Source organism: Mycetomoellerius zeteki, unplaced genomic scaffold, assembly GCF_001594055.1.
Source record: "Mycetomoellerius zeteki isolate Tzet28-1 unplaced genomic scaffold, Tzet1.0 scaffold211, whole genome shotgun sequence".
NCBI classification, from domain to species: domain Eukaryota; kingdom Metazoa; phylum Arthropoda; class Insecta; order Hymenoptera; family Formicidae; genus Mycetomoellerius; species Mycetomoellerius zeteki.
In genome coordinates this window covers 526,391-553,365 of record NW_017257076.1, presented here as the reverse complement: position 1 = coordinate 553,365, position 26,975 = coordinate 526,391, and the positions used below count along the sequence as shown (strand labels likewise).

At 32.4% G+C, this 26,975-nt stretch overlaps 5 protein-coding genes across 8 annotated transcripts; 1 reads left to right on the top strand and 4 right to left on the bottom strand.

The window, feature by feature from the left end:
• Nucleotides 1-362: 362 nt before the first annotated feature.
• Nucleotides 363-3,475, bottom strand: LOC108722579 (uncharacterized). Its single transcript, XM_018447758.1, has 3 exons — nt 3,145-3,475; nt 2,434-3,044; nt 363-919 (listed from the first exon to the last, which is right to left on the bottom strand). Exons 1-3 carry the CDS (start codon nt 3,230-3,232, stop codon nt 389-391), a joined length of 1,230 nt encoding a protein of 409 aa, XP_018303260.1. The 5' UTR covers nt 3,233-3,475; the 3' UTR covers nt 363-388.
• A 382-nt stretch (nt 3,476-3,857) lies between these two features.
• LOC108722581 (uncharacterized) lies at nt 3,858-4,685 on the top strand. Its single transcript, XM_073512026.1, is given in 3 exon segments — nt 3,858-4,151; nt 4,472-4,493; nt 4,495-4,685. Coding segments are annotated over 3 exon segments (318 nt in total). The 5' UTR covers nt 3,858-4,030; the 3' UTR covers nt 4,670-4,685.
• Nucleotides 4,686-4,697: 12 nt separating this feature from the next.
• LOC108722580 (mediator of RNA polymerase II transcription subunit 30) lies at nt 4,698-7,007 on the bottom strand. Its single transcript, XM_018447759.1, has 5 exons — nt 6,723-7,007; nt 6,305-6,472; nt 5,330-5,737; nt 4,990-5,246; nt 4,698-4,900 (listed from the first exon to the last, which is right to left on the bottom strand). Exons 2-5 carry the CDS (start codon nt 6,420-6,422, stop codon nt 4,802-4,804), a joined length of 882 nt encoding a protein of 293 aa, XP_018303261.1. The 5' UTR covers nt 6,423-6,472; nt 6,723-7,007; the 3' UTR covers nt 4,698-4,801.
• Nucleotides 7,008-10,427: 3,420 nt separating this feature from the next.
• LOC108722589 (uncharacterized) lies at nt 10,428-13,644 on the bottom strand. The gene is made up of 4 exons (XM_018447767.1): nt 13,556-13,644; nt 12,466-12,599; nt 12,003-12,296; nt 10,428-11,178 (listed from the first exon to the last, which is right to left on the bottom strand). The coding sequence occupies exons 1-4, from the start codon at nt 13,632-13,634 to the stop codon at nt 10,537-10,539; spliced, it is 1,149 nt and encodes a 382-aa protein (XP_018303269.1). The 5' UTR covers nt 13,635-13,644; the 3' UTR covers nt 10,428-10,536.
• A 9,673-nt stretch (nt 13,645-23,317) lies between these two features.
• On the bottom strand, nt 23,318-26,307 carry LOC108722613 (uncharacterized). Of its 4 annotated transcripts, none has more exons than XM_018447806.1 (6): nt 26,164-26,307; nt 25,325-25,516; nt 24,865-25,134; nt 23,742-23,853; nt 23,485-23,577; nt 23,318-23,405 (listed from the first exon to the last, which is right to left on the bottom strand). In XM_018447806.1, the coding sequence occupies exons 1-6, from the start codon at nt 26,273-26,275 to the stop codon at nt 23,393-23,395; spliced, it is 792 nt and encodes a 263-aa protein (XP_018303308.1). In that variant the 5' UTR covers nt 26,276-26,307; the 3' UTR covers nt 23,318-23,392. The 4 variants fall into 4 exon arrangements, with proteins under 4 accessions (XP_018303308.1, XP_018303309.1, XP_018303310.1 ...); XM_018447807.1 differs by having other exon boundaries at nt 23,485-23,574; XM_018447808.1 differs by having other exon boundaries at nt 23,742-23,799; nt 26,164-26,305.
• Nucleotides 26,308-26,975: the final 668 nt, after the last annotated feature.

Sequence of the window (26,975 nt, the reverse complement as noted above, 5' to 3'; positions counted from 1 at the left end):
TAATTAAAAAAATATATAAGAAAAACGTGCTTGCTAATGTATCAAAAATAAAATTATATTATACATAAACACTAAAAATTATAACAAAAAATCTCGGTTTTACCAGAATTACAAAACGAATTATATTAAGCGTTTTTAAAAATTTTCGAAATTTTAGTACAATTAACTTGAAAATTAATTATAATGCTTCATAGTAGGTACGTAATAAAAATTGTAATCTTATATATAAACACCCTATCAATTTTTATGTTAAATTAGCTTAAAATTTATTTTATTTTTGTATAAGTAATTTTTAATTAAAAATATATTCTCATTTTTATAAACTCATTAGACACGATCTACTTCATAATTTAGTAGACGTTAATGATCTTTGTATAAAAAGTATCATTTATTTTAGAGGTGTAAAACCATCGCTGATATTTAATGGTGGATATCCGGAAGGATATACTCTGTTATAATCCGTGCCTGCGAATTCGTTTGATTGATCGGATGAGAATGGCGCGGATAAAGATGGATTAAAGCCTTGGTAAACATTATATTTGTCGTTTTGATAAAAATTAGTGTGCTGTTCATACGGTGGATTATAATCGATCTGGCTGTACGGATGCGATGTTGTAAGATCCACATGATGTATATTCTGTGGATATCCACCATAATATCCCGGGAAAATATGATGATGGTGATGATGGTGGTGATGCGTTGTATTTGTATGGTCAGGTGAAATTGTGGTAGTATTAGGTCTCATAGTAGGCTTATTTGATATTGTATCATCTGGTTTCTCCGTCGAATTCTCAGATCGACGAAAATTCAAGCTTGCTTGCAAATTAACGGCATTCTCGTGAAGATATTCACGCTCTCTGGTTGTTCCTTTCACGTTGGCGCGCCTCCGCTGACCCTCTTTACACCCGCGTATCGTATTCTAGTGAAATTTGTTAATAATACTTGTTAATAACACAAGAAAAGAACAGTTTTGCTGAAGTATCTAAAAATGTAGCTAGATACAGATCTGAAAATAATTGAATCACCAAAATAATTATGTAGAACGTTGATGACAATGCTGTAACAAGTTTTAACATTCTAGCAATTAGTTTAAGTGTTCTACGCAATTCTTTTGATGGTTCGAACAAAATTATTTTTAAACCAGTATTTATAGCTACGTTCTTTCCGTGCATAAATTTGTTAATAATATTTATCAATAACATGAATTAATATACAAAGTCACAAATCAAGTATAAACAAATATATTTCTATAAAAGAATCAAAATATAATACGCGATATTAAATTGATAAAAAAAAAGAATTGTTTCCGTTACTAGAACATTATAGAAATGTTATCTTTTATATCAAAGTTATGTTGTACGCGCCTTAAAACAGAAGCGAAGTAAAATAAAGGAATATATTTTTTACGACGAGATTAGCGCCTAGACACGTATGACTTTATATAAGATACTACTCCATTTAAGAACCAATACTTCAACGCGCGTTATTTTGATACATATACATTATGGACCCAAATAAAATTACAGGCGCATACGTCTAGTCACGCGTGGAAGTTACGAAAGGCAAATGAAGCCTTAATCATTTGTCACAAAAATACCTGTCGTATACTATGTTATCTGAGCATACGCGATAAGATGACCTGTTCTTGCACAAAAAGATCCAGCAGTAAACCTAATACGAGAGACATGTGTCGCATTTATCGGATATAAATAACAGAAAAACTTTAAAGCTCGCTCTAGAATTTTGTTTAAAGATTAGGAGCTTTGTTATAGATTAAACGAACGTACACTGTAAGGGCAAGAGTACATGACAGATAAAGTCGACCGATTGTTGTGTTTAAAGAAAGTCCATGGGAATTTTTGTATGTAACACATATAGGTACGACACAATTTTAATTAAATTAAATTATTTACAGTGCTTTACATATAAAAATGCTCATTAACATCAATAGTTGTAAATTTTATTTAACTTATCAATTTAATTTATGATATTCCAGCTTCAATCTAAAACTATGTTTCTGACAAATAATTGGTACGCGGTTTCTTTGAACTGGAATTTGTAAAAACTCACAACGGTATATTACTAGGCATCAAGACTCCTTGATGAATGCGTGGGTCTCTTCATTAATTTGAACAATTTTAATTGTTTTCCATAAACAACACAACAATGTCGGCCGACACTTTGCTTGTCGTGTGCTCTTGCTCTAACAATAAGTATTAATAAGCGATTAATAATTATAATTTATGTAGCACAAATATATTACTAATACTTTCGCGTAATTGATCGTATGAGTAATCGATGTTGGAGTTTATGAGAAAGCACGATACTCTTTTTGTTGAGTGAGATGCACATCGAGATAAAACGTCGCGTGGCTTTCCGCTCTGATTTCTATTTGCTCATCGCGGCGCGAGCCGAGATCTATTACATCCTTACCTTCTCTTCCGCGTTTCGATCAGCTTCGGCTTGCAATCTTATGCGATCATCAGCCCCGTTGCCCACGTTGGACGTCTCTGCATCTGTATAGTCTTCGTTATTTCCCGCAATATCGTTCGGTCTATTGTCGAATAGGTTTATCACTTGCGGCGTTAAATCGTTCTGCGTCGTCTGGGGTTTCGTGGAGTCAATCACCGGCGCGAGTCCAAAGGCACCGGGATAGATAAACGGATAAGGTAGCAAGGGAGGATATTGGCTATAATAGGCGGCGAAGTACGGTGAGGTTTTGGAAGAACCTAGGTTTATGCTGAACATCTGTGGTATCTTAGCAATATTCTTCATAGTGGAAGATGCCGCGGTGGCTAATCCACCGAAGCTGAGACCAGTTAGAAAGGCTAAACTACTTAAAAATCGCCCTTTCCTCTTATTCATCTCGCTGTTTATATTATCCAGACTCCTCGACTCTACCACTTTCGGTTTGCGTTTCGATAGACTGAGATTCTTCCAAAAGCTTCCCGTCTCAATTGTCGCATGACTGCTGTTGTTTCTTTCGAGGAGAACGGTATCTTCTGGTTTAGCGATCTTAGTCGGAAGTGTGTCACAATACACCTCTGCAACAAAAAGAGTCGTTGGAGGCGATGAGATGCATTCAGACAACGTAGCCACAGAATCGACATTGAAATATCACTCGAATGTCGAATAGTTGTTTACCACTGCAATATACAGCGAAGGCAGTTAAAACAATGATGAGGGAACCCATCTTCACCATGTCGTGATCGGAACGAAAATGAGGTGACATCGCGTAGACTGTCCGACGAAATTAAAAAGCTGCGGGTCGCCCCCATGTTTAACTGTGAGAAAGTGTGTTTGTGGCAGATATCGTTATAAGTATGGTAATTGCATCGATCTAATTGTAAGCTTCCTGATCATGGCAGTTACGCCTCTCATTGAGAATGTGGGCTATTGATGTAGGATACCCGAGATTATTTCATTGTACTTGACTACTTTCAAAACTTTCATATTCGGAAAGATCTTACGAATCGGAGTAAACAAATGCATTAAAATTAAAAGTAGTTTTTTTTCTAATTATGTAAAATCTAAACAGAAAGTTTAATACATCACATAACTTTACGTTGTTTTTTTTCTTTCGTATTATAAATATACCTAAAAATTTTTTTATAGAAAATTTTACAGAAATAAAGTGTATGATCAAGATATTTAATATTTAAATCAATCGAGATACATATTTCAATTATTGACACAAAACATTAGAAATTCTTTTATTTTTACAGTTACTTTCAATAAACCATCACGCATTTTATATATTATGCTCACCTTTGCTTCAACTTTCACTTTTTTTTTATTGTTCCTAATATTTATAATATTGACGTAATAATGGACTTATGTTAAATTTTAATTCACTGCTGGATAATCTATCTGCCACGTCATTATAATTGTCGACTGATAATGCTTTGTAAGAATTCAAATAAAGCGCCAATGTTATCTTCGATATGCACGCGATCTTCATGTTGATTCCGCCATGAGATATCATGTCTCGTAGCATCAATCTTGAAACGGAACGTTTCCTGGATAAAAAATGAATGAACCGGACGAAAATAATTCGAATGAATCCGATTTGGCATTTGCAACTTTAGAGAAGCAAAAGGTCCGTGCGTTTCTGCGCGAACGTTTTCTGCGTGTCGTTACCGGCACTATCGGTAAGAAAGTCCGCGTTTAATCTTTACTTCATCTCAATCAAGCTCAAAAGAATCATTCTTATCGGTAAAGTGAATGGAAATAATCTCTCTGAATTAATTTTAGTATAGTATATCACTTTTTTCAGATCATATTACGCTAATTCAAGCAAAATCCATTTCACTTTACACAATGCTTAATAATAAAATTTAAATTATTATTTGTGCAGGAAATACTTGTTAATCATCGTTAACGTTTATTCAATGTTGATGTAAATAATTTCTCGAATTATTTACATCATTTAATCATCATGCTGCATCATGCTCAACTGGTATATTTGTAGATAAACCAATAAAATTTCATTTACAACATACACATATTAGGCAAATTCAGGGGTTGCGATGTGGAATGCTCTAAAGTTTTCGTGAAGAGCTTGAAAACACCACTGAGAACGATACTCGAAGCCATCCTTCGAAGTAGTGATATAATTTGTTTTGTAGACGTAGACATGGACGTTGATATCGATATTATCGATCAATGAAAGACAGAAATGTATGACAAGCAGGTGAAAATTGTAATGTCAAACAATGTTGTAAAAAGAAATTTATTTTTTTAATGTGTTTCTTAGAATAATATATGTAAACATAATTATCTATTTATATTATTTGGTAACCTAAGATCGACGCATATTTAACATTGTGTTTATTTCCGAAATAATGCGTCTTAGGTGATCGATTATTTCTTTAATGTGCCTATTCTTTAATATCACTTGCTGAAAAAGAAACAGACTCCATTTCTTATCGATATTTAATATAAAAATTTAATATATTAATGTAGATAATATAATCTTATTCGTCTCACCTCCATAACTTCTTTCCTCTCCTCACAACTAAGTCTGTAAGTTTCCGAAGTCTTTTTCTCATCAGATTTCATATCCCATTCCTCTTTCAACGGAATTAAACTTTCTATATGCGTATATTCCATTCCTTGTAGTTGACAATTCTCATTACATTTTTCATATATTAGTCTTAGACGTTTAAACATTATTTTGATCATTTCCAATTGTTCGTAGACTTTTTTCTTTTTCTCATTCGCCATATTCGCTCCTTGTGCAGTACCTACATTCGTGAATAATGTATGTACAAAAAAATGTATATTTGATGATATCGTAATTATTTAGTTAAAGATTTAGAAAAATAACCATTGGGTGGTTGAAGGACTTTGAGAGTTTGAAAGAGCTCTAAAGTACGACTGACGATTTCCTGTACAGATTCTTGTCCAAATCTACATAAACTAGCAGTATTGAATTCCTTAGTCTGTTGTTGTCGAGGTGGTGGCTGTGTGGGTGGTACTGGAGTCTGTGGTGTTGTGGCTTGATTATTCGTCTGATTATTCTGTTGAACCATTGCAGCCTGTTGCTGCTGTTGCAATTGTAATTGTTGCTGCTGCATCTGCTGCATTTGTTGTTGCATTGCCATGGACTGTTGTTGTTGTTGCTGTTGTGCCAAGACTTGTTGGGAATTGGGCATTCCCATGGCATTAGATCCAACATTACCAACACCTACTCCAACTCCAACTCCCATGCCAAATTGTTGAGAGCTCACCATATCTGAAATAATAGTTATTAATTGATTTCTTAATTTCTAGTTTATAATTTGTTTTCAAAATGTTATAGACATTTTATAGACATTAGATTATATTATTCACAAATATCTCTACAAATACCAATCCTTTAATCTATCAATCTATTTTACTTTTTAAACATAGCTTTTAAATGAATTAGAATTCATTAAAACAATCTATTATTTTTAATAGTTAAAAAAAATTTATATATACTTAATACTGTATACATACTTAATATATGAAGAATCTGATTCGCAATTCGAAATCACTTGAAAATATTAAAAATTTTTACTCAGAGATAATGAGTTAAAATGTATAAGATTCTGACTTTGAAGATGAAGTCATAATATTTCAATTAACTTTTACATAACGTTGAGACATAAGTAAACAGTACTCTCAATAATAAACAAACAAATGGAAGTAAACAGACAAAAATAGACATACATCTGTGTTCCATATTATTTATAAATTACATACAGCAGTATTATCAGATACATATATCGCCATACAAATGAAAACATTACGAATAGGAAGGAATTCTTCATATACGTACTTCCTTGCTGTGGCCCCATCAAACCAGAAACCATTTGTCCGCCACCAAACTGTGTGCGCATAGCTGACTGCTGCACATTGGGAAACCCAGATAGAAAAGGATGTTGTTGTCCAGCCATGTGTGTTGTTTTATTTATAAATAATACTTGTCAATTGGTTAATTTATCCGCTATAACAGGAATCAACATACTCAATTAATTGTCACAAAAATCAACACAGTCAACTAATTATCATTTTGAGGTTATATCACGTTGCATGTATCCACCGGGTGAAAATTTAACTTGCAAACATTATTTTTATTAAGGAAACTTTGCAATTAATTTTACTAATTCTATGTTACAAAATATTTTATACGAAAATCTGTCATGTGTTGTCTAATTAATTGTTAAATTATCGAATTTTTAATATCGTTAAATTACCTGATTAATATTACTAATTCGACAAGCGATATCACGTTATTTACAAGAAAATCATATGGAAGTCTTTCTCTTCGATACACTCGTATGAAAAGCCGTCAAACAAATGCGTCTCCTTTCGTCACGTGAGGAAATTGTTGAATCAGTTGAATGCATCGCTCAGTGCATTCACGCTACGCAGGCAATACAGTTAGTTATTTTTATCATTGCACTTGTATGCACTTTCTACTTTTCCCATTTGCAAGCAACAAACGATTCGGCAATGCGTTGTAAACTGATAAGATGTGTCCTGTATTTATAAACGATAATATGTCGATATTTCATCGACGCAACTTCTTTCTGAGGTCTGAGTATATCGTGCAACATTATCTACTACTGATAAAATGTATTTCTGTATCGTCAAATCTGCTCTATCTAGAAACTCTTCCTTATAGAGTCTGAATATATAAATATGACGGCAATATTTCGCTCTGTTTTGTAGAGTATATAGGAAACTACGCTTATGACACGTTTTTACAATATGTATCTATTAATCTAAAAATTAAAGGTTACCAAGAGGTTCATCAATGGCTGCGTTCCACTTAATGCTCGCAACGCTCGCGAGCATTGTTTGTCCTTGTTTAACATTTGATAAACGACAAGGATGAAATGATACCACGAGCGTTGTGAGCGTTAAGTGGAACGCAGCCTATGAAATTCATTTAGGAACTTCTTGGTAACCTTTAATCTTTTTTTTTTAGATAACTACGATATAACCATATATTGTGAAAATGGGCGTGATGAGCGTCCAAATTGAACGCAGTCTTAAAGTATAACAAGCTGTTACCCACAGTAAATATCAACTAATTATAGTAACATAATATTATTGTTATAACACATTATATATGTATTGTACATATATTAACATATTATTGATTGTATATTTTGTGGAAACTACACCCAGAGAAAAGTTACTTTAATTCAAAGAAATGTTTCTTTGCTATACGATTAGAGAAAAAAAATTTCTTTGATTTGAACATTATTTTTTTAAATCAAATAAATTTTTTTATTTGATTTCAAAAAATGATGTTCAAATCAAAGAAATTTTTTTCTCTAACCGTAGCAAAGAAACATTTCTTTGAATTAAAGTAACCTTTCTCTGGGTATAATGTCTGAATGTCCGTGATGATTTTATTTTATTTTCTATTTAGCTATTTTTCAATTACATATGTTTATAATATATACAAAAAGTCAAAAAAAATAAATGATGGTAAAAAATAAAGGCTAAATACAATCACAAATTTTATAATAAAGAAGAAAAACCTATATCAGCTTTAACAACTTTGCACAATGATTTAAATAAACATTATTTGATAAACTTGAAACTGTATGTCTTTCTAAATACGAGTGAATTCAATAACACACACATTCAATAACAACGAAAGATGAACTAATACGTTTTCGATTAATAATATGTTAATTTTTATTAGTAATTTATAATAATTCTCTAACTTATTCTCATATGAAGAAAATTGATTTTGAACTATAATAAACGCAAAAAGCTTGCATTTAATTGTTCATCAAATTTGTTTATTATTTATTATAGCAAACAAATTTGCATATTTGATAAATATTTTGTATTTATTGCAATATTTGATAAATATTTTGTATTTATTGAAATAATCTTTTATAACGAGTATAAAAAAGAATAAATATTTGTTACCGGCAAATAATTTGCGATCCTTATATTTTTTCTTCCCGTGCAATTCTTGTATTATAAAATTAACGAATAATTTTTTTCTTAATAAACGATAATTATCAAGAGCTACAATATAAACTAATAATTTCCTTGAATGTACGTTCTGATATTTTCAAACAAAAAAGATTTCGTGGGAAGCGACGTTCGAAGAGGAGATAGGGTTAATGCACAGGGAGTTAAGGTGTGGAACATAACAGTCCAATTTGTCGTTCTCCGGCAATCTCGTTCGTTCACGCGAGCTTAATTTTTTCCGTCAGTATCTTCCGCGACAGCCGCAATCGTCACAGATGCGTGCTTGTTCGCGCCACTTTCTAGCGAGGAGGACTAATTCACACATGCCACACTCAAAGAAAATCCCGTTAACTTACAATTAGTAGAACAATGTCAATAAGCTGGTTAACGATTTTCCTACTGTTGGCGGATTTCATTCTGATAAATAGCGATCGAACCTGTGAGTAGTATTGATGCGGAAGACAAAGGAACAGATGCTGACGCGAAAGATAGTAATCTTCTAAACAGAGGATCTGATTCGTTATCTAAATTTGATGATTTTGGAGCGTTGATGAAACCTCAGAAAATTCCGACCTTCTTCAATCATCAAGAGATAACCCAAGCAGTAAAGCAGGGCATTTTGACCAAATCAAAGTCAGATCGCCCTAATGAAGTAAAAAATTATCAATTCTTGACATAAAAAATGTCTTAAAAGTCAAATATCGTTTGAAGTTTTGTTTACAGGTCGAAAATTACGAAGTTTAAACTTACGAAATGCCTTTAAAGTTCAGTGATTTTAAAGTTATACATTAACTTATAAATGACCAAATTTTTATCAAATATGCGCCTTCAAAGTCAATTTAACTTATAAATCAAAATTAGAATTTCGATTGAAGGAAATATGACCTGGTTGTTTACGTAATTTCAACCTCGTAGACGATATGACTTAATTGGTCAGAATTACCTAATTTTTGCCTTGGATAAGTTCTTTGTGTTTGACTTGACTAATAAGAAATATTTAAGGTACGAAATAAACCTCGCAATCGTGATGGAAGCTAACTACAAAGTTGAGATTACCACGGAAAATGACCTATGAGGGAAATTGGTCCAAGATTAGGTCGAAATGCCCAGCAAAATTACTCTGAAGGATAATTATTAGTCTTAGACCTTATTGAAATTTGCCATCTATTATTAGTGTGTCAACTTCTGTTTGTTACGCAAATTTCATAAGATCTTTATTCGTGACATTAGCTATTTCCTACTCAATTGGTCTGTATTCTGTTCCTGCACTAGACTGCACTAGAACTCTCTTTCTCACTTTCGACAAATATCAAACATATATATATATTTTTTTTCACTTTAAATTCCAAATATTTATTATTGTTTAATTATAAATATTTACACAAATGATAGGTGGATAGTGAATATAAGAAGAAAATTCAATATATATAAATTTTTATTCACTATTGTGAATAATTCTGCAACAGCGATTTTATTAAAGACATTCTAAATTAACTTTACACAATAGTTTTGTCATTAACATAATTTACAATGTGCAAACAAACTTTACAAACTCGAGAGCAGCAACAGCTACTTAAAAGTCTGTAACATCCATAATGTAATGAAGTATTTATGATAGCATAAGAAGTTTTATCATAAATAATACAAACTAAAATTATAAAAACGTTCTCTTTCTTTTCACGCAAGTAGTTTATGCTTGAGCTTATCGTTTTATAGCATACAGGATATCTATAATTAGTTACACTTTTCTTCGATTACAAATAGATATGTAGATACGTCAAAATTATTTCCTTGTAACGAATTTTGTAATAGACTTAATTAAAGTATAGAATTACTCTCTTTACAAAATAATTTTTAGAAAAATTATTTTAATTACTCTCAAATATCGAAAATTAGCGAGACAAATGTGAAAACATTACTTTCTCGTGAATTTTGTTACGAGAAATATTTTATCCTGAGATTTCTTCGAAGAATCTACGATTGGAAAAAATGTAAATGATTAAGAACATCCGATATTATTAAAACAAATAAATTATAAAAGAATTGAGCTTAAAAAGTTTTGAACATCTAATCCATTGCAACTTCGTCGGTAGGCTGTGTAAAGTCTTTCATTTCATTTTCATTTGGGAAATTGATGGGTGAGATTTTATCTACATTTGACAAAATTTTTGTTGGATTTAGTATTTTAAAAGGCGGTTCCTTTTTATCAATTGTAGCAATATTGTATTCATCCAAAGATTTCGAACAATCCATATCTTGAGGTACTTCCAGCAGATCTATCTTCACACCGAGTGGTTTTTCTTGAATTTTTTCAATTTTAGATGTAAAACCTTTATTGGTTTCATTTTCGTTTGGCAAATCGATAGGCAATAATTTATTTACATTAGACCAAATTGTAGCGGGACGTTGCCCTTTAATTGGCAGTTCCTCTTTCTCCGCTTCGGGTGTAACAATATCGTAATCCGATTGTAAAAAGTCACTGTTTTGAGAAAGTTTTGGCGGATCTGCCAAGGTTTCGTCGAATGGAACTTGCACTTTCATTGGCGCGATAAAATTGTGCGTTCTATGTCGATTGTGTGTATTCTTGGACGATCCAGCAGAATGTCTGGGATTTGGAGCGTAAAGTTCATTCGGTTTGGTCTCTTCTTTTTCCACCTCGATCGCCAGTTTTTTCAACTCTTCTTTTTCTTCGTCGGAGAGTGGATTAACCTATAGAACACATTAAAAAATTTTACAAATAACAAGTACACTGTAAAAAATAAAATGTTAATTTTAACTTATAGTCGTATAGTGGACTTTCTGAGACATGCAAAAATGTTAATTTTAACATTTTTGCATGTCTCAGAAAGTCCACTATACGACTATAAGTTAAAATTAACATTTTATTTTTTACAGTGTATACATAATTTTTTATTTGAACATATCTTGTCGTTTTATCGGTATAGTACATCTGGAGATCCTATTTGTATTGAGTTTTATATATATTAAAAGATTTGAATAAATAAAGCAATTGACCCTGACGAGAAGCGTTTTCTATTTATTACGTTAAAAATAAGTTGAAGATGTTTATTCATTTCCACATTGTAATACTGGCTTATAAAGCTCAATCATCATTCTTGATGATAGGATCTTTAAATGCGTCGCCGCATGTCGATGAAGCGACAAACAACATCATATAATTCAAAGAGATTTTTCTTTTAGATTATATGTAGACGTCAAACAAGATAGATGTGCGGAAATTGAAAATGCGTTATATTCAAATTAGTAATTCTTTTCCTTGGAATTAAATGTTATTTGCCGGATACAATTCACATGAAGCAATCTTTATTTTTAATGGTAAAAGGTATTATAAGATGATAAATGCTCATTGAATCACCGATGTTGAATCATTCTTGCATATTATTTTAAAATTTCTCCGAAACTAATACAAATTAACCGCTTTCTGATATTTTTTTGCAATTTTGTTGAAAAACTTTAAATGGATTTGATTAACTTTAATTATAATTAATTATTAACTATTTGTATATTTCTACCTTAAATTCGGGTCGTTTTCTAGAACTCTTTTGCCTAGATCTTCCTCGATAACGTCTACGTGGCCTGCCTTCATTATCATCAGGTAATGTATAAATGGTTAGAAGCTTTGGTTTGTTAGAGTCCTCTGGCTGGTTATCGTTGGCAGTGGCGAATGAACGACTTTCCGCTGCTCGAACGTGCAACGGATAAGCATGTTCTCTTTCTGATTCTTCCAGAATGTCTATGTCATCATCTTTGAAATTGTCAGGTGAGAAATTGTCGTGAGCGAGCGTGTGGTCTATCTTCTGCAAACTCTATCGTATAATATGAGATTAACACATCTCAGCAATAAACTGTATCTCAATTCACAAGCGGCGCTTGTGATTTATTCTAAAGATAAACTGATATGTTTCTCTTGTAATAAGTAGCAATTATTTTCGTATGTATTTTTCGCATTTAAAGGCATTAACGGAATATTGATACCTTAACCGAATTTGATGTCTCTCCGAAAGCTTCAGCCAATTCGGGATTTATTCCCTCCAACGGTTCATCTCCGTATCTTATATAAACGGGAACATAGCCCGGGATGCTGGGCAAATATTGAATGGGACTCGAATCTAGAAGAAGTCGAACATGCTAGTTGAAGTTACGCGGTGAGAAACAATGTGTGTGCTTAATACGGATGATTACGCTGGAAATGCTCACTTGGCAAGGCGAGCTTATTGGCTATGATAGCAATGCGGATATTTAATTAGACTAAGCGCTCAGTTAAATCCCACCATCTGTGAATCATAAACTTAGTAACCAATTGATTAATTTGACCAAATAGCTTGTGTTTCTATTGTGAAATGATTTCATTTCTTTAATTAATTAATTAGAGAAGTAAAAATTATGTATGCAATTCTTGATGTAGTTGCATTTCTTTCAATACGAAATTATTTAGACTTAATCAATAATAATGTGTTCTTTTTTGTATAGATATTAATTACTAATTATGATATAACATATGATTTTAGATCGAACCTAGTTATTTTTTATAATTTTTTATAATATTAAAATTTTTTTTAATAAAATTTTAATTATAATTTTATTTATCTTATTTTAATTAAAATTTTATTATTGTTTTGTTTGCATTTTGAGATTTATTCAAATTTATTTTAATATTTTTTATTTGAATGTGAATGAATACAAATATTTAAATATAAGTAAATAGAATTCACTGGAAGAACTTGACTTAATAATTTATAATTTAAAAAATTGAAATTTTTTATTTCACTAATATTTAATTGATATATCATTTTACTTGTATACAATTAAAATATAGTATGTACTAATTAGACTAAAAGATTCTCCTTGAATTATTTTGTAATTTAAGAAAATACACGTAATTTACGTTTTTTCAAATTTATTATGATCTTAAAATTTATTATCCGCGACGTTTCTTAAAATCTTGGAAGTAGCACACTATAGCTATAATCCTGAATTGCACTGCACAACACTAATCCTCCACGTTGCATGTTATCACATATCAATACTCGTCCGGGCGGGAATCTTGAACATTGTTTTTACTCACAGGCATAGCCAATGAGAGGTACCAGGAGTACCAGAAGGGAGATAACCCTGGTACCACGCAGCGTCCCGGCAGCCTGCATCTTTGAACGGTACTGGGCCCCCGGAGCATGGGGCTCTCTCCTTTATATGTACGGTCCCCTACCCTTTGGCTAATACTACGGAGAGGCTCCTCGGGGTTAGCATCAGGAACGTCGTTCCGTTAATATCGAAACAAAAAATTGATCTCTCCTTTATTTTCGGCAATCGAGCCAAACGAGCGCAACTTATCGCAATTCTCTCTCTCTCTTTCTCTCTCTTTTTCCCTTTACGCGCTGATAATAGGTTTCGTACGATCGATCACCGCGTTTTACGCACACCATACAAAGTTATTTCAAAAGCTATAATGAGTGAATCTTATTCCTTTTATGAGAGATGCTTTTTTTAATAATTTGAATAATAATTTGAATATTTTGGCTATAACTAATAAAATAACATTTTATAAGGATGACGCATAAGAGAACATTAAATTTTTTATGCATCATATTCTGTGTCATATTTATATAATAGCGAAATTATAATCAATCATTTTTCATAATGCTTAAATGTACAAACCACCCGAAAACTAAAGCCTTGAATTTTTTCAATTGATATTGTGTAACCAGCCATCAACGCATTTTAAAGATTGAAAGTCATGAACGATCGATATACAATAAAATCGTTGATAAATATCTACAATACATGAACTTATAAATAGAAATACCTTGCATGCTATTTCTGTCTTATATATTCTATATATATAATAAATGTATTATATGCAATTTACTTCGAAATTACCGTAATGCTTATAAAATTTTACATGTCTTCTGAATATACATATAGAAAAGGCATTTTTCACGCAAACATCTATTATTGACGACGAATCTCTGACTTGTAAAAAATGACTGCACGAACAGCATCGGACAGATGACAGGCTTCCTTTTCTACTCGTAATGATGAAGCAAGCGTCTTGATGGAATCGTCTTGTATACTGAAGCAAGAACGTCCTCTGAAATATGACAACGGCATCGACGGACGATAGATGACGTTAACCAAGATGTTGTCATTAAATGCCGCGGATCCTTTCTCATCTTGATAGGATCCTTACTATTAAAGTTCATATCTATTAACAAGCATATCACACGACAATCTACCGTTAACCGTATCGCCCTTTTTTCGCTAGACTTCATCTTCTGAAATCTCTTACAAGCATGTTATTATATCGATACTATAGACACAGTTCCGTTTCTCCATTTCGTAATACGACAATACGTACAGTGAGTGCAGAAAGTATTCAAGGAAATTTTTTAGAAAAAGGGCTTTAATTGTAGAAAATAAATATTAATTAGCAATTTTATACAATGAATATATTCTGTTCTAACATAAACAAATGAGCTTCGCGTGTATTCTTGATTTCAGGAGCTTAATTTTTTATTAAAAATTTAAATTTTTATGTTTTTTTTCCTGTTACTTTTTTCTGTTATGTTTTTTCTTATCTTTATTATTGTGAGAAACATTAGGCTTTGTAAGAGTCAACAATTTGCATTTCACACGTATCTTGATTTACACATATCATTTATCGATTTTATCTTGTAAGATAGTTTAATTAAGCCGAGAACCCAAATAAGCTGTCACGAACAGCCCTTATAGAATATTATAGCCAATTTAATACTAACCAATTTATTACTGAAAGACAGTAATTAAATTACTTATTTGAAGTACTAAAAGTATATTGAACAACAGTGCTTTTAATAGGTTCAAATAAGTAATTAATTACTGTCTTTCAGTATTAATCAGTATTAGATTTTTGTAAGAGAGGTACGACTATCACGTAATATTTGGATACAAATTATACTTAGTAAGACACTTTCCACGATGAAAAAATGTTTCTTTTATAATAGATGACAAGTTAAGTGAATGGTAATTCTTAATTTTATAACCGCAGATCCGAGATCTGTCTGTGTTTGATCGCGGACTCAAACGGGAATGTAGTCGTTTTGGTGTAAATACATTATCGTGAAGAACATAATTCAGATAATAGCGCCAGTGCAGGATGGAATTAATATGAAATACGATCCGCTATCTATGTTACTACAAGTTAAGAATCTTAGTTGCATATTTCCCTCGCGGCATAATCCTGACACGAAGTGAAGATATTTAATCGCTTCTTATTCCTGCTATATAAAAATATTTTAAATATTTTGCATATTTAAAAATATTTCAAGTGAATAAATTTTGCATTAAAACAAATTTTCTCAAAAGATTTGTTTCACAAAAAATCTGTAAGTAGCAGCAAATACATCTGTTATTAATTTAGAAATTTTTTTATTAAAAGTAATTTTCTATAGATAATTACGTTCTATCAGAAGATGATAGGATTTCTATTTCTCTCTTCCTTTTTCTCTCTTGTTTTAATAGCATCTTATCGCGATGTATACGAGCCTTGAGAGTATTAATGTATCTTGTCAGGGAAAGGTCAGGATCACTATTCGACCCTCAGTCTTGCATGTTCATCACGCCACATCTCTTTCCGAGAGGTGACGACAGGTGCAAGAGTCAGCTATCACCTTCGCTTGCTCGCGTGATAGCATCCAAGGGAGATTTAAAATTACGTCACTTTCCATTTTACGCCATTTCTACTAGTCTACCTTGATATGCTGCGAAACAAGTCGCTTCGAGTAACAAGTTGTATCTGCTCTTCCATTAGATCGACGTAAGCATCGACCGTATCGTTCATCTAAATTAATTCGCAAATAGAAGTTTCTGTCTCATTAAGATTGTATGCCATACTATTCAATTTTTATCTAAACATATTATAATATAATATAATATATATACTTTTTTTATTCTTTTTGCCTACATGAAAAAAAAGGATTTTATTGAAGTACCTAAATATTTAGCTAGCTACAGATCCGAAAATAATTTTGTTGAACTAATAATCAAAATAATTATGTAGAACGCTCAAACTTACTAGAAAACCAAATTTTTTTGCAGCATTGCTCATTATGCTCATTAAGCTCTTACATAATTATTTCAATGCCCAGAAAAATTATTTTCAGATATGCATGTAATTAAATTTTCAGATATTTTATTAAAATTATGTACTATATATATAATTATAACAAGTAGAATAAGATAATGAAAAAGATTAATATGAAAGGAAAAAACAAAAAATAGGAAGTAGAAATAAACAAAATTTGATGAAGTGGTACATGATTTTACACAGTCTAGTTAATTTATTCTAAATTTATTACGAAATAATAAATTTTATTTATATTTTAAAAGTTTTTAAAACAGAGAATAATTCCCACACAATAGGAAAAAATGGAACCGTGTCACTTTTCATTTTATGTTACAATAATCGTTCAATCACAGTATATCACAGTTGATCACCGCCCCGTTTCCGCTTGATCGAATCGAGCAAGGGAAGGTAACTAACGAATATAGACAAGTAAATGTGCGCATGTACCTCGTCAGATAGATGCGTAATCTCTCTAATAATAAAATAGCATAATTTTATGAGCTTATATATACTTATAGCTTGGATTCTAGATTTTGGAATTTTGATATGCAATTACGTTGTAATGTAACGACAAAGTATATAGTTTTATAACACAATTCTCTAGAAGGAATTTAATATTATAAAGATCAATAGCATTTATCTATAAATGATATACAAATACATAATTATAAACTGCTGATAAGCGCTTATTACACATAAATTATATGCTAAACCTGTTGGATCGTACATGTATCGCAATTAGAACATGCAATTATAATAGTAAATCAGCAGATATAACTTCTAGCAGCACGAATATACATATAACAAGCAATCTCACGAAAATATTAAAGCTGCAATCGGTCAGGAAAATACGCACTAATGATCAGAAACGTGTCGACATTAAAATGCAATCGCACTTAGGATTAATTCGTGACGCGTTGTCGTGGCGACTTATGAATAATTGCTAGTCTTCAGTCGCGCCTATGCCCGTCCCTGATCCTCATGCAACTCATGCGTGTTATATCGAACGTGACGCGACTAGATCAATTGCAATTGGCAAGCAGGATGGCTTTATTGTAATCTAGGCCGTTTGGGATTATCGACGAAGGTCGCCGGTACTACATCTTCTTGGTTTGCTGATTTTATATCACCTTATTTATACCACGAAATTCGATGCATCGGATTATGTTTCTGCCGCTCTTTCGCTTTCTCAAATGCGTTTGTCTTCAAAAATCGCGATGACCTCAATCCTTCTGGTAACATCGATAAAGTAGCACGCGCAGGTGAATACGCGGTTATTGCATGCCAATTGGTTAACACGGAATTCCCATTTAGACATGGAGAATCACCATCTAAAAAAATGTTACGCCGCCATCGAGTCGTGAGGAAAAGAAGAAAATATTCCGTCGCGACGCGTACGAGCGAAAAAGGAAAACGTCACATGTACGTTGTACCGCGGTATTTCATTGTATCGCGCGCTTTCCTTTTTAAATTCCAATCATATGCAACCGGTTTCCTTTATGACCCTCTGAGACTCCCGGAGGAGGATTAAATTAAAGCCTGATCGTGTGCTCTAATCGCCGGTGATCTTGAATCACGCGGCGCTGAATCGTAGAAAACGACGTGCAGACTCCGCGCCGCGACGAAACAGTAATATTTCATCCCGTCCAATTGCTATCTTATCGATTATTGCCGATACTAGACGGATACAGGTGATCGTGCTTAAGGGTTCGGAATTGATATGAGTGCTCTCGTTAGTGAAGTGTATGTCACTTGACACATACTCCTATTTTACGTAGACGTGCCTTGTACTAAAATAAAATTACATCCGAGTAAAACTACATTAAAAGAAAAGATTGGCTGAATATGGCATAGCATTTTTAATTTGTTACAACAGCCAATTTTTGGTTGCGTTAGCCTATAGAAATCCTATATTGATATTGCGGATAGGCTAACGTAACCAAAAATTGGCTGTTGCAGTCAATTAAAAATGCTATGCTATATTTTACCTAATCTAATTTGCTGCAGCAGCCAATCTTTTCTTTCAGTGTACATACTGTGCTATTAATACTCTCACTATAATTAGATTTAGGACATATAATAATTATTAATTCCACTTTGACTCTAATAATTAAACGTGGATATATGTTTGGAGATATAATTAATTTATATTAATTTAATTAGAGGAAGGTCACCGATACTGACATAGGTCTCCTAAAGCGACATCCCCTTATTTTTTAGAAACTAACCTTTGCACCTTATTAATACTAATAAAAACGTGATCTGTTTAGCTAATTAAAGAAGTACAAACTCATAATTCATATATTTGTGGCTTATTTCTATACCATATCAGCTAAAAACAAATTCTATGAATTCGAGAAGAAAATTCTTACAGCGTTCTTTTGCAAATTGCGTAATTAAAATAATAGTGACTGTATTATTGATAATATTATGTCATTTTAAATGTTTATAGTTTCATAAATTAGTTTTTCTTACAGAATAGGATATCTTTATTTATAGAATAGGAATGTTGGCATTATTATCTATGTCAGTTTTGGAGCCCATTTTGTCAGACGCTCATTTTTGCATAACTTATGAAAAACTTAATTATTGCAAAATTGCAAACAGTATTATAAAAACTACTTATACTATCTGATAGAAGACACTTTTTAGTTTGTATTTATGTTTTTGAAATTGCATTTTTACCTTTCGTTTAAGAAATATTGTCTAAAAACAAAGTGGTATGTCGGTATTGGTGACCTTCCTCTAATTTACATTAATTAATTGGAAACACATTAATGTTATTTCTCATCATCCGTTTATGTAATAAATCTAAAAAGTAGCTATACATAAAATTATGTGAATATAGAGCAATTTCGTTCAAATATAAGATAAGTAAATAAATGCTTCATTTAATGATGTATGATAATATCTAATCTTTTTTTTTTACAAAAAGATATTTGCCTTGAGTTAAACATTAAAATATGATCAAGATGAGCCCGTAAAAGATACATTCGATATCACGTACAGTAAAGTCCGACGGAGCGTATCGAGCATAATTCAACGCACGAGCGCAAAGGTTAATAGTGATTATACACGATACTTCTTATTTCGTACAAGTGAGATTAGACGACTTACTCTCGCACACCTGCGGCGGATGTATCTGGAATATGGGCCTATTCACTTGCCCGGCGTAATCTGCGGTAACGTCATTAATTTACCGATAGCGCTGATATAGGCTGTCGTCACAAAAAGTGAAATAATGAAGTAGTGATTAAGTCGCGTGCTACAATCGACAGTGATTAATGTTTCAAATGGTTAGACGTGTTTGCTTTTCAACTCTAGAGTCTATTGACAGGGATAAAACTGAGCTAATCGTGCCGGCGAATTTATCATTTACGATATCTTTATGAAATATTTGTATGTAAAGCTAACATTTTCGTGTGTATGATGGTGACTCAATTTGCGGAAATGTTATTTCATGATTATTGTATCACTGTATCTTTACGTGACAGTTCGATTATAATCTTGGTGATCTATAGTCTTTTTATTTCCTACCATTTAATACCGTGTCGTTCGTTGACATGATACGATGTAGAAACCGTTAATTAGTTTCAGTCGCAGAATCCGGTTTTAGCTAGAATAACTTCCTTATCAATCTCGGGATTAGCTACTATATTGACTTATAGATAGAAACTATCATTAATCTGTCACGATTATTTTTTAATGATAATAATTTAATGACTTTTTGACGTTTTACTAACGGAAATAAATAGTCTGAAAGTGCATAAATTATTATTAATACAAACTGTATTCTTATTTTATTATAAAGGTTTAGTTACCAAGTTTGCAATAGATTATTTTTGGAGAAAAACATCTTACATTTACTCTTTATTAAATATATTTTTAGTAAAAAAATTCGTGTAGGTGTCAAATATTTGTACGTTGAGAAAAAATAATTTTTAAAAATTACTAATAACAATGAAAAAGCGAATATAAAATAATTTTCTGTTTGCTTTGCAAAAGGAATTTAAAAAAATTTCTTTACATATAATTTACGCAGCGCTTATTTGCTGCAAAGCAAACAAAGAATTATTGTACTTTTAAAATCACGTATAAATAAAACGTTAATACAAATCCAAGAGTCTTAAAAACAGGAAAATTAAATGCAACATCCAAAGTATACTTGAGATATTTATTAATAAGATAAGATGTATTGAAAGTGACCCACACATTTTTGGCACTTTCGGAGCGCTCTGAGAGAACTCGAGGGAGGCCACCGAACGTATAATTACTTCGCTTGTCCGAGTGAGTTTTTATGGTCTGTCCCTGGTTCGCCCAGTTTTTCCTGGTAGAGCGACTTGTGGTCGCGAAGTCCACAGAGCTTGCCGGCCGGCGACGGTCAACGACCATAGAAAATACGCTCGATTGTAGAAGAGGAGTCCTTGCCTATACGATCGAGTCAATGGGCATTCGACGACCCGCAGACCTACATTTTCTTCAAGCTGTTGTGTGCCATTGCTCTCACAAAACCGTTGTTATTATTATCCAGAACTTCAAGAAAACGTCAGATTTTCAAAATTTATATTGCAAGATTTAAAAAAATTGGATTTCTCTGTTCCATCTAGATTTAGTCAATTTTACACAGGCCTAATTAAACAAATAGCATTTTTCTATTACACGAAGTTTTGAACAGGGGTGGGTATATGTTTGAAACACTATAGGTAAAACACAATTTTTGCAATACAAGTGTATTTTGTATTTCAGCGGAGCACATAAAAGTATTAGATACGTGTTTTGTATTTAAAATCAAAAGATTGAAAGTTTTATATATTTTGTAATTCACAAATAATAAGATTAATTGCCAATTTTTTAGTTATTATTTAAATACAATTTAAAATACAAACTACACAATATTTTCATGTATTCTGTTAGAATACAAAATACAAAATAAATGTCTTAAAAATACTATTTTTCAAATAACAGTATTTCTAATTAAAATACATGCCCACCCCTGATTTTGAAATAATCGATTTTAATTTATGTGTGTAGAATTGCACATATTGTTTACAAAAGATAATAATTTAAGACAACAAATTAAACACTTTGCATTTTTATTCTATTTTTTACTTTCTTATTTTTATTTACTTATTCTCGTGTCTTATTTTTTGCTTTTTATCAAATCTTGCTTGATATCGATCTCCTGACCTTAATTTTAATAGTAGCTTCAAAGGTGAAGTCTTGAAAAATGAAAAGTTAATTGTAAATGAGGAAAGATAAAATAAAGAAAATTTTAAAAAATTTAAGATGCGATCTTATAATTGTTGTAGATACGACCGTGAAATTAACAGTAAAAAAATTAATTGCTGACGCATATAGTAAATGACTAGCGGATAGTCCACTTTAGTCGGCATGAAGCGAATTACGTTCTTTATATTTGCTCTTCTCGTGCTTTAAACGTAATGTTCTTATTTTCAGCGGTTAATCACACCGATAAAGTTGCCGAAGGGATCGTCGGCTTGAAGTGCGAGCGCGCCCAACTATATCGCGAGATGAATACGCCTGTCCGATGGAACCCGCTTCCGATCGTAGTTCGATCCGGTTTCGCGTTTCGGCGAGTAATTCGTTCCGCGTCGGGTACTCTCTTTCTCTCTGTCCGGAAAGATGAAGAAAGGAATCGAAAGATTTTACCGTTACATTCATCCAACTCGCGCCGTAATTATCGTTGCCACTCGCTGCTACGGACAGTCGGCGCATCGCTGAGATCGTTCCGCGGATGCTGCGGTGTCGCTCTAATACCGGTCGTATTTATAAAGAGCCCGGTTGTGGCTGTGGCGTTTAAATCCCACCGTAGAAATACGTGTGAGTTACTTATGACGCCGATCGCGGAACGTTATGCGAGAAAAGAGCCGAGCAAGATTATGGCGCCGCCGCTTGCGGGTACCAAGTGAATTACAACGATTTGATAATGCGGAACGGGTTCCATGTGATATAATGCGGAACGGATTCGAGCATGCATTACGCTTCACGAACCTGGATGATGAACTTTATCGCTTGTCGTCGAATTATAATCTCTCCACATATTACGACTCATATTTTCCCAGGTTAGATTTGATTCCATTCAAAAGATAATCATTTCAATATATTCGAAGCTCTGACGTGATCATATTAAAATATTTAATTGTGTAAATTAAATTTTTTAATATGATCACGTCAGAGAGAAGAAGAAATTTTAACGAATTAGTATTCCTCGGGATATTAAGATCTTCTCCGAGAAAACTTTCCGTTTTCACGGATTTAAGAGTTAACGAAAAATAGATGATAGCGATGATATATTATCTTATTACTATAAGTGCAGCTTTATTATTGTTATTTATCGAGAAGTGTAGAAATTAATGGACTATTAAAGCCACGCGAGGAGGCAGATGCAACATGTCTCGTTAACACGCAGTGCTTCTTCTACTGAAGCTCCATGAAAAACTAATCACGAACCTCGTAATTATTTCTAAGAAGTCGTTTACGTCCGAATAAGCAATGAATCGTAATTTTTGTTAGAGCCAAACCTGTTTTGTTATTTATTCGCGGCCACTGTGCATCAGTACAAGTGTCTGTTATACAAACGGATGAGGAGGAAACGCGTTACAATATTTTAAGGTTATTTTTGGATATTGTATTAATGTTTATTCATAATGTTTATTTGTAATGATTTATAGCATTCGAAAAATCTACGTTTTTTTTTGTACTGTATATGTATGTGTATTAAACATGAAGGCAGCATAAATCATTAATGGCGGCATGTTTACGTGATTATGTATATTCTGCTCATTTTTTTCCCCTGAAAAAAGGAAATGATGTTTCAATCGATGCAAATGTAAGTTAATGATAATGAATTGTCTTGTGGCTAATATATTTACCAGCTTCCAGCGGTAGCCTGGGCTGTCGCGTAGGCAGAAGCATACCCACCTCCACCACCGTATCCGCCACCATCACCGTATCCGCCACCACTACTTAAAATGTACAAAATTAAATAGCAATAATTTTAGAATCATAAATTTTAATAAAGAATTAAGTATAGATCTATAATGAATACCATACAAGTATTGATCAATTGCAGAATATTACCATACAAAGTATTGAAATCATATAAGTATTGATCAGTGTAGAATATTACCCGCAACGTCTACAGCCGCCGCCGTGTCCATAACCACCATGATGATGATGATGATGTCCTGTAGAAACAGGTACGACTAAAACTGGTATCACTGCTATAGAACCTTGATGCCCTAGACAAAGCGTGCCCCTGTTATGCGCAATTATGATGGAGTTTAGCAATAGCAATGTATATTAATATATAATTAGGATATGTGATATTTTTTAGACGTTACGTTTATTACTGTTATTATAAATTGCAAATTTTAGCTGAAAAAAGCTAAGCGAACAAAAAGTTTTTGTTATTGTCAATTAATGTCTTAATTAAAATTAATATTTTTTTTATATATAAAAGATTATTTAATATTATGATTATTAATAATATTAATATCATTTATTTAATATTTTATTAGTCAGAAAAAATAAACATTGTTCATACAGCTTCTCTCTTCCTTCAATTAACTCGATGCTGCATCCTGAAATTGTCATTAGTATTTAAGCATTATTTTCAAACGAGTTTCTTGAAAATACCTATGATGCAGTATACCATTAATAATTTATTTTTCATTTGATAATTTATTTTTCATTCAACATAATGCGTGCAATAATTGAGGAAAAATGCAATTAATTGTCGTTATATCTAAAAGAATCCAAAGGAAAATCAATTTGATCGAACATGCTTTTCAATTCTTAAAAACATGCACAGCAAATTGTTCATTTTTACAACAATTAATGCAATATTTTGATGCAAATTCTGTATAACTATTATTACTGATATATAAAGTATTTATATAGCCAATTTTCTGCCATTTATTTTTTCTACCAATTATTTTTTACAACTTATTTTTCCGAAAGTTTTATATCTATTTAATGTTAATTTTTTATTTAGAAAAGAGTCAATTTCAAGCCGATAAAATATTTGTAGTACAAAAGTTTCAGGCATACTTCAACATTGAAGTTAATAGATAAGTATTCGCCGACGTTCATCGATTAGTTATACTTCTCTTCGCAGTTATGACTATGACTTACCTTCATGCCACCATCACCAGAATAATGTCCACCCCTGCTTGGTACCCACCCCCGCTCAGATACCTACCCTATCTCCCTCCACCGCCATCACCTGGATAATGTCCACGAATACTCACCTCCATATCCTCTTCCACATCTCACACAGTAGGACCTCTTTTGACGGAATTTCTTCTGATCACCCTTCAAAACCGAGTCTATCATACTCTGGGCCTCCGCCTTTTCCAATTTCATCTTGAGCACTTTCATCTTGCTGTTGAGATCGATCTTGTCGACCTTGAAACCTTCGCCTTCCAATCCTTCCGCAAATTTGTCGAGATCGACAGGTCGATTATTTTCTGACTCTTCATTTTCATCTTCTACTACTAGGATGACAGAAACTAGTGGCTCTGCAAGCACATATTTTTTATTCAAATCTCTTCTAAGAAATCTCTTGGCTCCATTCGCTCTTGCTTATCATTTCTTGCAAGATACTCGTTAATTTACAGATAATAAACGTCAAATAGAATTTATGAAAAAATATCCCGACAAGATATGAGAGAGAGAGACATCGTATGTCATTCGTTGATTTACACTCACCTATTATGTCAGGTAACGATTCTACGACTTCATTTTGAAACATTTCTTCCGATACATTGCTGCTGCTATTTTTTACAGCGTACAAATTAATTATATAGACTGTAGAATAGAGTTCCTTCTCGTCTAAGGACGGCGCGGGCGGTTGCAGCTCGGTCGATAATGTGCGTTCTTTGTGTGCATTTACAGCTGGCTCTGATAATCGCATAAAAAATGAATCGATTACGTGAACGAAAATAAAAAACTAATCGATTGACGTAAATTGACGTGTGAAGAATTTTAAATTGACGATTTCATTTACATGTCAATGCGTGCATCCTGACATCATTGTTATTTTTGAAAACAAACGTGATCTTGTCAATTGCATATGAATAAATCACAAAGCTCGCCGTATTTTAAACTCTCCAAAAAAACATGTAAATATGTAACAAATGGATAAAGAACTGTTTGCAATAACAACGCAGACAATAAGACTAAATGAAATATTTAAAATATATCAAATACATATCAAATGAGTATTTGTATAAAGAAAATGATAATTCTGCAAATTTGCATGAAAAAACATTAAAATAATAATGTTATCTAAGTAAGAAAAATTTGCATTAAGCTTTGCAACTTTACAAGTATTGTTTATGTCATTAAAGATTATTATATTTAAAGTTAATACATTTAAATGCCAAATTCATTAATTATTATTGAAATGTAAAAATGAAAAAATTTTTTTAATTATATGATTTTCCAAAGAAATAAAATGTACACTGTATACGAAAAGACTTTTATTAAATATGATTACAATAATGCATTATTAAGAATTTCATATGCAATATGATCTGTTCTCTCACCTGGCAAAGTCGGCAATCCGAAGATGACCGTGACAAACGTACACAGGAGCACTAAGCTAAGAGCGCGAACTGCCATGGTGTCGGGATTCGATGTTCCTAGGATGCACTGCATGCGAATCCTTTAATCTCACCGCTTTTATAGTCATCTGTCCGACACGCATTTGATCCTGATGTAATTATGTAACGTTCCACCTCCATCGCTTTTCTTCGCGTGTTGCACGCCGCACCGCGCCGAGCAACCACTTTTTGGATTTTCCAAGGGAGTCCCCGGCAGTATGCGCGTGCGCTCTGAAACACTTTTCTTCGAGGCGAAGATGCAATCATGTGCATCAACAAGAACACTATCAAGAATATCGAACGAAATTCAAAACGCAAAGAAAAACAATGAACTTAATAATTTAATATATACAGCCTGTAATTTCTGTGTGTGCGAATAATTATCTTGTGGTTTTTCATCGTTGATCATTCTGTTATGATAATGTTAAAGAGAAATACGTCAAACGAAATTCTTTATGTCATATCATTAGAATAAGAGAGTTCTTTCTTACCATAAAAATAATATTAATATTAATGAGAACAAAATAATTGGTGTGTGTGTGTGTGTGTGTGTGTGTGTGTGTGTGTGTGTTGTGTGTGTGTGTGTGTGGGGGGGGTGTGTGTGTGTTTGAATTACAAAAATTAATACCGCAGAAATTAATAGCCATCAATTAGCCATTTTTCATTACTCCTAAGACGCTGTTAGATCATAAGGAAACGATGAAAATAATAGGAACAAATAGGAATCTGGTTGTCAAAGAACTACTAAATGTGAT